The sequence below is a fragment of the Monodon monoceros genome, unplaced genomic scaffold (genome assembly GCF_005190385.1).
Source record: "Monodon monoceros isolate NGI ecotype Baffin Bay Population unplaced genomic scaffold, NGI_Narwhal_1 Super_Scaffold_21, whole genome shotgun sequence".
NCBI lineage: Eukaryota > Metazoa > Chordata > Mammalia > Artiodactyla > Monodontidae > Monodon > Monodon monoceros.
In genome coordinates this window covers 73,285,465-73,297,624 of record NW_021703778.1, presented here as the reverse complement: position 1 = coordinate 73,297,624, position 12,160 = coordinate 73,285,465, and the positions used below count along the sequence as shown (strand labels likewise).

The window sequence follows — 12,160 nt, the reverse complement described above, 5'->3', positions numbered from 1 at the left end:
CAACATAGTTTTGGAAGTTTTTGCCACAGCAATCAGAGAAGAAAAAAAATAAAAGGAATCCAAATTGGAAAAGAAGAAGTAAAGCTGTCACTGTTTGCAGATGACATGATACTATACATAGAGAATCCTAAAGATGCTACCAGAAAACTACTAGAGCTAATCAATGAATCTGGTAAAGTAGCAAGATACAAAATTAATGCACAGAAATCTCTGCCATTCTTATACACTAATGATGAAAAATCTGAAAATGAAATTAAGAAAATACTCCCATTTACCATTGCAAAAAGAAAAAAATACCTAGGAATAAACCTACCTAAGGAGACAAAAGACCTGTATGCAGAAAATTATAAGACACTGATGAAAGAAATTAAAGATGATACAAATAGATGGAGAGATATACCATGTTCTTGGATTGGAAGAATCAACATTGTGAAAATGACTCTACTGCCCAAAGCAATCTACAGACTCAATACAATCCCTATCAAACTACCACTGGCATTTTTCACAGAACTAGAACAAAAAATTTCACAATTTGTATGGAAATACAAAAGAGCCTGAATAGCCAAAGCAATCTTGAGAATGAAAAACGGAGCTGGAAGAATCAGGCTCCCTGACTTCAGACTATACTACAAAGCTACAGTAATCAAGACAGTATGGTACTGGCACAAAAACAGAAAGATAGATCAATGGAACAGCATAGAAAGCCCAGAGATAAACCCACACACATATGGTCATCTTATCTTTGATAAAGGATACAAGAATATATAGTGGAGAAAAGACAGCCTCTTCAATAAGTGGTGCTGGAAAAACTGGACAGCTACATGTAGAAAAATGAAATTAGAACACGCCCTAGCAGCATACACAAAAATAAAGTCAAAATGGATTAAAGACCTAAATGTAAGGCCAGACACTATCAAACTCTTAGAGGAAAACATAGGCAGAACACTGTATGACATAAATCACAGCAAGATCCTTTTTGACCCACCTTCTAGATAAATGGAAATAAAAACAAAAACAAACAAGTGGGAATTAATGAAACTTAAAAGCTTTTGCACAGCAAAGGAAACCATAAACAAGACTAAAAGAGAACCGTCAGAATGGGAGAAAATATTTGCAAATGAAGCAACTGACAAAGGATTAATCTCCAATATTTACAAGCAGCTCATGCAGCTCAATATCCAAAAAACAAATACGCCAATCCAAAAATGGGCAGAAGACCTATATACACACTTCTCCAAAGAAGATATACAGATTGCCAACAAACACAAGAAAGAATGCTCAACATCATTAATCATTAGAGGAATACAAATCAAATCTACAATGAGATATCAGCTCACACCAGTCAGAATGGCCATCATCAAAAAATCTAGAAACAATAAATGCTGGAGAGGGTGTGGAGAAAAAGGAACACTCTTGCACTGTTGGTGGGAATGTAAATTGATACAGCCACTACAGAGAACAGTATGGAGGTTTCTTAAAAAAACTACAAATAAAACTACCATACGACCCAGCAATCCCACTACTGGGCATATACCCTGAGAAAACCAGAATTCAAAAAGAGTCATGTACCAAAATGTTCATTGCAGCTCTATTTACAATAGCCAGGACATGGAAGCAACCTAAGTGTCCATCAACAGATGAATGGATAAAGAAGATGTGGCACATATATACAATGGAATATTACTCAGCCATAAAAAGAAACGAAATTGAGTCATTTGTGGTGAGGTGGATGGACCTAGAGTCTGTCATACAGAGCGAAGTAAGTCAGAAATAGAAAAAGAAATACCGTATGCTAACACATATATATGGAATGTAAGAAAAAAAAAAAAGGTCATGAAGTACCTAGGGGTAAGACAGGAATAAAGACACAGACCTACTAGAGCATGGACTTGAGGATATGAGGAGGGGGAGGGGTAGGCTGTGACGAGGTGAGAGAGTTGCATGGACATATATACACTACCAAGCGTAAAGTGGATAGCTAGTGGGAAGCAGCCGCGTACCACAGGGAGATCAGCTAGGTGGTTTGTGACCGCCTAGAGGGGTGGGATAGGGAGGGTGGAAGGGAGGGAGACACAAGAGGGAAGAGATATGGGAACAGGTGTATATGTATAACTGATTCACTTTATTATAAGGCAGAAACTAACACACCGTTGTAAAGCAATTATACTCCAATAAAGATGTTAAAAAAAAATCTACAAACAATAAATGCTGGAGAGGGTGTGGAGAAAAGGGAACCCTCTTGCTCTGTTGGTAGGAATGTAAATTGATGCAGCCACTGTGGAGAACAGTATGGAGGTTCCTTAAAAAACTACAAATAGAACTACCATATGACCCAGCAATCCCACTACTGGGCATCTACCCTGAGAAAACCATAATTCAAAAAGAGTCATGTACCAAAATGTTCATTGCAGCTCTATTTACAATAGCCAGAACATGGAAGCAACCTAAGTGTCCATCAACAGACGAATGGATAAAGAAGATGTGGCACATATATATAATGGAATGTTAGCCATAAAAAGAAACAAAATTGAGTTATCTGTAGTGAGGTGGATGGACCTAGAGTCTGTCATACAGAGTGAAGTAAGTCAGAAAGAGAAAAACAAATACCGTATGCTAACATATATATATATGGAATCTAAAAAAAAAAAAATGGTCATGAAGAACCTAGGGGCAAGACAAGAATAAAGATGCAGACATACTAGAGAATGGACTTGAGGATACGGGGACGGGGAATGGTAAGCTGGGACAAAGTGAAAGAGTTGCATGTACATGTACACATGTACACTACCAAACGTAAAATAGATAGCTAGTGGGAAGCAGCCACATAGCACAGGTAGATCAGCTCGATGCTTTGTGACCACCTAAGGGGTGGGATAGAGAGGGTGGGAGGGAGGGAGACACAAGAGGGAAGAGATATGGGGACATTTGTATATGTATAACTGATTCACTTTATTATAAAGCAGAAACTAACACACCATTGTAAAGTAATTATACTCTAATAAAGACGTTAAAAAAAAAAGAATACAGTGGTTGTTGTCAGGGGCTGGGGGAGGCACGGAGAAATGGGGAGTTGTTTTTAATAGGTATAAAGTTTCTGTTACACTTTAGAGATCTGCCATAAAATGTGGTGCCTATATTTATTAATACTACATAGTACACTTAAAAATGTGTTAAGAGGATAGATTTCATAATGTGTTCTTACCATAATAAAGAAGCAATTAATTAAAAAAAAAGTAACCTAACCATATGGTCCATCATTTCTTTCATCATTATACTTGAATTTTTAAATTCTTTATTTATTTTTTATTTTTTTTGAGGTACGCAGGCCTCCCACTGTCGTGGCCTCTCCCGTTGCGGAGCACAGGCTCCGGACGCGCAGGCTCAGCAGCCATGGCTCATGGGCCCAGCCGCTCCGCGGCATGTGGGATCTTCCCGGACCGGGGCACGAACCCATGTCCCCTGCATCGGCAGGCGGACTCTCAACCACTGTGCCACCAGGGAAGCCCCCCTTATCTTTGATCCTTCATCTTGATCCTTCATCTCCTTATTCTTTATAAGACATTTAGCTTCTCTACTTATACACCTTGCTACTCTGTGCTCCTGGAATACTCACTCAACAATTCAGACTGTAGTTGCTACAGTTTCATGGTCTATAACCTCCTTTATTTCCTCAGGATTTTCCTTCAGTAACGCAACACTTCCCCAGTTAGCTCCCTAGTATACCTGAAAAGTATGGAGAGATATACCATGATTTTTAAAGTGCTGATTTATTATCTTAAGAATGTTAATCCTACTGAAATAAACAACTTAAATGCCATTTGAATAAGATTCTAACATTTCCATTTAGATTAAATGATTTTAAAGTTCATATGTAAGAACAAGTGTGTAAGAACTGAAACTTTGAAAAGAATAGTGAAAGCGTATTTCCCTTACTAGACATTAACACTTAGTATAAAATGACAATAATCAAAAGAGTCTGGTATTGGCATTAAGACATAAAAGTAGATTAGTGACATGGAATAGAGAGTCCAGAAGTATATCCAATATTTATGGGAACCTACTATAGCATGAAAATGGCATTCTCATTAAAAAAGACAATAATTTAATTGAGGAATGCTATTAGAAAATTAACTAGTCAATTGAAATAAAATCAAGTTACACTCTTACCTAACACCATATATAAAAATAAATTTGACGTATTAAAGGAGTAATTTTAAAACCTTACTAAAATTTTAGAATAAAATTTATAAGATCATTTGGATAAACTTGGTACTAGGAAACCTTCTTAAGGAAGATAAAAAACATATTTTTTAATAAAAGATAAATCAGAAATAGAACTGACTTGTATAGTATTTCATAAATCTAAAGCCCAATGATATAAAGTTTTAATTTTATAAAGTATAGTTCTAGCCAAGTAAAATTACATTTTGACATTTAAAAAATATTAAATAAAGCTCCAGGGCAATATAAGTGATATACCTGTTATACAAATCATTACTTAATTAGAATTTTAATTCTTGTTTCCTTATTTTTCTAGCTAAAAGATCTGAGAAACTCTACCATGTGGATACCCAAGTGAGCTGAAGGAGGTACATTGATCAATATAAATTAATCTTATAACTAAAATTGTAAAAGTATATTTGTCGGGCTTCCCTGGTGGCGCAGTGGTTGAGAGTCCGCCTGCCGATGCAGGGGACACAGGTTCCTGCCCTGGTCCGGGAAGATCCCACATGCCGCGGAGCGGCTGGGCCCGTGAGCCATGGCCGCTGAGCCTGTGCATCTGGAGCCTGTGCTCCGCAACGGGAGAGGCCACGACAGTGAGAGGCCCGCGTACCACAAAAAAAAAAAAAAAAAAAAAAAAGTATGTTTGTCTTTAAAATATATGTCAAACTCTTTAACTCCAGTAAACTTCCAAAATATTATTCTAATTCCTCTTAAATGACTTTATCGCATTCCTCATATATGGAAAGCTTAAAGAATACTGGCTGAAAACTTGAAATAAAAGCTATATTATATTTAGTTTGAAATGTGTTTCAGAATTTGGTTTGGTCATTAGATAACTGTGCATCAAGTGAAACAAAACTGCAGTGCATTCTATCTTTGATTTTTAGGTTTTAAATTATATATATATGTTTTTAAATTATAAATAAACTATGAAAATCTATATGCTTTATATTCCTCTTATTTACTTGATTCTAGTATGCCTTCTTGAGAGGAAGAGAAGTATGTCAAGTCTAGAAAGCATCCTCAGATTTGCTCATAAATCAAGGGATACATGTTATCTGACCAATGTGTCATAGAAGAAAGAGGCTGTGAGCCACTGGAATAGACAGATATTATAGAACAGAACTGGAGTAACTATTCAGATTTTATGCCGAATTGCTTAATACTACTAGTTAAGGAGTAAGGATTTGTGACAGCTACTGGGGAAACAACAGAGGTTAAGACAATCAGGATTCTTTTCCTTGAGAAGCTTACATTCTAGTGGGGAAGACAGTTATGAAACAACTAATTACCCACTATTTATTTAATTATGGTCATGATAAGTGCTAACAAGGGCAAGTGCAGAGTACTGGGAGAAAAAAAGGTTATCTGATCTAGCCTAGTCTCCGGGAAGTCGTTAGGGAAGGCTTTTCAGGGGAAGTGAGGTTTAAATTTAAGACCTCCAGGCTGAGTGGTAGTTAGCCAGGGTAGGGTGAGGGAGGTAGGGCAGGGGAGAATACAACTGTTTGTGAGAGAAGGGTTCTGAAGTAGGAAGTAACTGAACTGGAAATCACTGAGGCTGCAGCACAAGAATAAAGTGGCTGATGGTATGGGATAAAATAGGTGAGGTGGGTAGAGGGTCTCATAGGCTATATTAAGTAATCTAGATTTATTCCTATGAAAAATAAGAAACTACTGAAGGGTTTTTAAATTAGGGGTCAGCTTATATTTTCAATATTTCCATCTTAACTTTTAAAACCTACTGCTAATTTCAGTAGGTTTTCTTAAGAAAACTATCTTAAAATAATTATATGTCAAATGTTTTCCTGTTTCTGCTCCAAATTCAGTTCTCCAAAGATACTAGTATCTGGAAAGAATACCATTGCATACCCTGTTTCCTCTGGAAATGCAGAGATGGTGCTTCCATCGTTCTGACAGTGGTCCTGAGAGTCTGAATCTTTTCTATCTTGGTTTGTAGCAATATTGGTAATTCGATGTTGTTGCAAGTCCCACTTTCGAGCTACGTTGTTAATTGTTAACCTTTTCTTCTCCTATGAAAAAGTTCATTGGGATAAGAATTACATAATGCAATTTTTGTAGCACGAGAGTCCAAGGAGCATATTGTTTGTACTACTTATCACACCTTTAAAAGGAATCTGTTACTTAAAAGTAGCTACCAAATATATATTCTAAAACACAGTATAAGTGGCCTTTATTTAACCTATGCAATCAACCATCTCAACGATGCTCTATCATCCTCAATAAATTACATACAAAACAAAAATTACTTCCATTGGAGATAAGAAAATTCACTATTTGAAAGTTTAATTTGACAGAAATTTATATATTCAAGCATTATGTGAAGTTTTAATTAGACAGAAAATTATGCCTTTGTGTTTAAACACAGCAAGAAAAAACTAATGATATTTTAATTTTCCTATTCAATAATTATGGCAAATATGGTGGAATACTTTCGGGGGGAAGGGAGGAAGGAGAGAGACTGATCAATGTTCCAAGCTTCACAGCATAAATTACAATGTCTGAAAATTAATAATCATACATAGACTACTAAATGAAATTATACTAGGTTGAAATATTTCTAGACAACTAATAGCATCCTAGATTATCCATTATCAAAAGTTAATTTTTAAATGGCATATTGATTAAATCAGAGTGCTGAAAATGGACACTTTCCCTTTTCTCTTTACTAAGAGAACAATCATCCAGTGAAAAATCATCTGTGTGATACTGATTCACCTGCTCTCTTTGGAGCCAGTGAAGGCTGTTAGGGAGATTCTTTGTCCATTCCCTCAGTGCATTCACACATGCAGAATACTTATGTTTAGTTCCACCTCTTTGCCTATCTAAAATTTTAGATGTAGAAATGGCATTGGATAGGAATGGAAAGTGGTGACAAAGCTTAATTAAAACTAAACATTTTAAAAGTTCTATTTCTGCATTTAAAAATGTTTCTAGCATGGGTTCTTTTTTCTATTGCTTGGAATTTCAAATTTGTTTATATAATTAAATGGGTTATACTTAATATGTATATACTTCTGAGCCTTTTTGACATTTTATGTATGTCCTTCTTATCTAAAGCAAGTAGGAATCTGCCATTCTACTATAAATTTTCCCCCCAAATCTATGATAAAAAGGCACCTTACCTTAAAGAATTCTATTTCAGTTATTTGCAGATGACTGGGACAAACCAATTCTTAATCTAAGCAATACCACTATTTTTACTCAGTACCAAGGCTACTTTGAAAGAGGCAGGGGCAGCAAGTAAATGGAGGATGGCTATCATGCTGGCTCCATGCATTTGGTTTTCTGGCTGACTTGGAGTCGGCAAAAATAAATATTCTAAGTGAGGTAGATATAGCGATGCTTAGAAAAAGGGCACAAAAGTTTACACCACTGAGTATGCTAACAAATTTAAAACAAGATATTCTGAAAACACAAACACTTTCCTATACCAATCCCAAAGTTAAGTTTTCTTTAATTGGGTTATTAAAATCAGATCAACACCAGGTTGACTAAGAAAATGGATATTTTCATTGAGGCCAAGAAAAGGGAAGACATTTTAAAACAAGAGTGCAGTCTGGGGTCAGGTGGGGATTGCTGGTTGGTCAGGGGGCCAAACAAGGGCTCTAGGTGTCTGTGGAGCAAAGAAAAGAGGAGCAAAAGAAAGCCTAGAGATTCTGTAAGGCAAAAGGGGGTACACCCCAAAAATTTCATGCTCAAAGATCATGGATGCATTTGGCATATATTAGTACAATCACGACTATAGCTAGACGGCAATTTGCCAAGTCTGTGTTAAAGTGACAATTATTTTAGAAGATGCTAACTTTCAGCTTCTGCCACTTGAGTCCATTCTTTATAGTCCAAGCAATACCACACCAGTATATCCCATAACTATCACTTCCATTCATTTACAAGTTTGAAAAGAAAATAGAAAGATAGAAAAGTGATAAGGCTGAAGATATAGGTCCATACACTCTTCCTGTCCCTCTATAATCACCCATCCCATTTTCTTAATGATCAATATGTGTTGTCACATGAAACAATCTCCAGTAAATGCTGAGGGTCTTTGATATCATGACCCTGAATCTGAGCTAGAGCTAGAATTCCTGATTTCCTATACTTTTCCTCTTACTAAAAATTTTTAAAATTAAATAACCCTCATAATTAAAGAGTCCTATTTAGCGACTTCAAGAGAAGCATTAGGTATTTTTTGAAGTTTTCATAAAAATTTTCCAAACATCTAAAAAACATGTTAGCTAAAAATTTAATGGCATATTTCCAAAAATACTGATGGTTACAAGCAGCTGAATTGGGTATATAATAAAAAATGTTCAGTTCAAAGATGGAGTCAAGTGCAATTTGTTGCCTATACTAGGTTCTACTTACACTGGAAGCCTTAGAGTTAAATCACCAATAACAGCAGGTGAGAAAATTTTAGCATACTGAGTGACAGTTCTAATTACTTTTGAAGTAGCAGCCTGGAGCTGAGAGGGCTTGGGACCAAGTTTGTTTTGTTTTGTTTTGTTTGTTAATTTTGGAGTAGTTTTCATAGAGTAAAACACACACGTTCAAGTGTACTCTTTGATCAGTTTTGACAAATGTGTATATCTGCTAACTCATAACATTTCCATCACCCCAGTAAGTTCCCTAAGATACAACTTTGTATCCCTGTTAGTCATTTTTTAAAATTCTGAATGCCATTTTAATTTTAAAAAGAAAAGCACCTACACAAGACAAGAATGAGTAATGGTAATCAGGGTGATATCCTTAGTTTCAGAACATAGTAGAATCATAATAAGAACTATAAACTTTAAGCTGTCTTTATTTATTATACTTTGTTATGTTAATATAAAATATTTTTAAAGAAAACATTTTAAGGAAATTAACATCTGATATGTTAAATAATAAAAAACCAGTTTAAAAAACCTTTAATTCCTATACTCCTCAAAACCTTTACCACCTCTATATCAGAGAAGCTAATGGAGAAATTTTTTTAATGCAAAAAGCCATCATTTAAAAAAAAAACATGTAGCAGAGCTCATTAAAATATATCATTAAAGATGATAGTCTACTACAGCGGTTTCCAAAATGAAATGCACATGCCTTGAGGATACACATGGTGATGTACTGGTGTGGAAAAAATTATAACTTCTGTTATATTTATTTTTAATCTCTTTTACAATTTCTATCTTTTGCATGTGTCTTATAATGTACATTATATTGTATTTCAGAAGTACAAGTTTATTTATAGGTAGTGACTTATAAAAGTTTTAAGGGTGTTTGTTTATTAACAACACTCTACTGATAGGAATGAAAACTTTACAGTTTGGAAACTACTTTTCTAGCTGATTAGCTAGCTAGCTTCACTGTGTGTGAGTGCATGTGCACATATATGAATGTAGACATCATAGAAAATACCTTAAGCAAAGATTGCTTATGACTTTCTCGCTTCTTCTCTTCCTCTTTTTTGGCTACAACAGATGCCATACGCCTTTCTTCTTCCTAAAAGAAAAATGTAAAAAAGTATTATTAAGTATAACCTTTTTTATGCTAAATATCTTCAGTTTTCCAAGTCTGATTTTCTTTGAGACGCATACTACTTGCTAATAGAAAATATGCCCTCAAAGAAAAAGTTAGTATGTTCCTCTTTATTTTCTTCTTCTGTCTTAATTCTAAAAGAAACCTGTACATTCTTAACTCTGCTCCACACTCTTGATGTGAGATAAACCTAACTAATACAAGAAAGAAAAGAGAATGAGAAGAGAAAAAAGAAAGGGGAAGCAGGCTTCTATAATTTTTCTTTGTACTGTAGTTCCACATGAAGAGGCTTAACAAACTTGCTATCATGAAGATAAAAAGGATAAAAATTATACTCTTAACAATCTTTATTTAATTTATGGTTGCAAATCAGAGGTTTTTCTTAATGACAAAACAGCTATGAAAGCTTTTAAAAACTCTCCATTGATATTAATAAATTATTCTCCATTAATATCATTACTTTTACTTTGTTTTTAAGTTGATTTGGCCAGTCTAATTTCTTCCATTCTAAAAACTATGAAATAATATTACTGTAATAACATTATACAGTTTAGAAAAATTTTTTAAAATCAGTCATAATCCTAACACCCTAACTCAAATGTTATCATTTCTGTATCACCTTACAATACTCAATATGAGCAAATTTTTAAATGTTGCAATCTGTATACACAATCTGGATCATGTTTTTTTCCCCCTGAATATTGGCAAATTTTAATAAAGTAAATTATAACCATGTAAGTTTTAATTATTACCAAAAGATTTGTAGGCATTCAAAATGATGTCACAATTTGAGAAAACAATTTCTTCATAAAAGACAAACTTGAAAATATCTTCAGTGATAGAAAATTTAAAAAGTAATTCAGTACATTTGAAGCAGAACTTTTTAAGAAGTAAAAAATTACAAAAACTGATATGAAAAATTTAATGGAGGTGGTTTGAAGAACAGATTTTACACAGCTGAAGAGAGAATCAGCCAACTGGAAAACAGGTCAGAAGAAATTTTCCTGTATGCTTTCATACTAGCCTATACTTGCCAATCATAGCACTTAACCTGTTTCATTTAAATTATTTCTGGCACTATCTCTCCCCTTTCCTGCAAATAGCTCCACGAAGGTATGGACCATGTCAGCTCCCCATTACATAGTAGATATTCAGTAAACATATATTCAAGGAATGAATTATTGAATGTACATCTCTATACATCTGGTTCAATAATTTCCTAAAACTGAAACTACTAAACCAAGTGGTAGACATATTTCTAGGCCTTTTGATATGTTTGCAAATTTCCCTCCATAAATGTAGTACTAATTGACACTTCTACCAGAAGTTAACATTTGATGTAAAATATAATGGATAGTCATAAGAGTTGTTCGCCAAATATTCCTGTGTCTCCCCACATCCTGGCCACATTGTGAGACAGCGCTTCATGCCCTCTTGAAGTTAGGTGAGGTCATGTGACTTGCTTTGGCCAATGTCATATGAACAAAAGTGACATGTGTTTACTTGGGTGGAACATTTCAGACAATGATGACATAGCTATTCTCTCTCTCACCTCTACTGTAGAATTTGCAAAGCTCCAGAGGTTGGGTACTTTGAAGGCCTTGGTCCTGGAATGAGGACAACACAGAGTAAAGTTCCCAGATCACATACTATGGGCAGACTGACAGTATGAGCATGAAATAAGCTTTGTGGATTTAATCCACTGAGGTTAGAGAAGTTGTTACTGTAATATAATCTAGCCTATCCTGATCAGTATATACATTATATTAGAATTAAGGAAGGTCAAAGAGATCACAAATAGGTATTCTAGGGTGTGAGCCATTACAAATGCTTCTGAAAACAAAGAAAGGACCTAGACTAAAGAAGTAAATAAAAAATGCACAAAGAGAAACTATCATGGAGTTAAAAAGGAAAGTAGAATGTATCTCCTGTAAAACTCTAATTTTAGAAATGAGGAAATGAATACTCTGAGAAGTTTAGTAAATTATACAAGGTCACACAGCTAGTGACAAAGCCAGGATCAGGGCCAGAAATCATTTGTGAGAAATGCAGTTTGTATTTTTATAATAAGGATATATTTAAATGTGTCTTACTGATTTTAGAGAGATGAAAAAAGTGAGGTCAAAATTTAGAAGCAATCTGCCATATGATTTAGTTGTTTTAAAGGGAATGAAAATTTATGTGATTTTTGATGAATTTAAAGTATATTTTATGGACAGAGACCTTCAAGATGGTGGAGGAGTAAGACATGGAGATCACCTTCCTCCCCACAAATACATCAGAAATACAACTACATGTGAAACAACTCCTACAGAACACCTAATGAATGCTGGCAGAAGACCTCAGACTTCCCAAAAGGCAAGAAACTCCCCAAGTACCTGGGTAGGGCAAAAGAAAA

General features: G+C 34.8%; 1 protein-coding gene across 2 annotated transcripts in view; it reads right to left on the bottom strand.

Annotated features, from left to right (window-relative positions):
- LRRC49 (leucine rich repeat containing 49) overlaps positions 1–12,160 on the bottom strand; it is a 128,688-nt gene that overhangs the window by 32,460 nt on the left and 84,068 nt on the right. For both annotated transcript variants that reach the window (XM_029239428.1, XM_029239429.1), the window contains 2 exons: positions 9,643–9,726; positions 6,094–6,254 (listed from right to left, as the gene is read on the bottom strand). In XM_029239428.1, the coding sequence (XP_029095261.1) occupies positions 6,094–6,254; positions 9,643–9,726 (245 nt within the window). The remainder of the gene's footprint in view (positions 1–6,093; positions 6,255–9,642; positions 9,727–12,160) is intronic.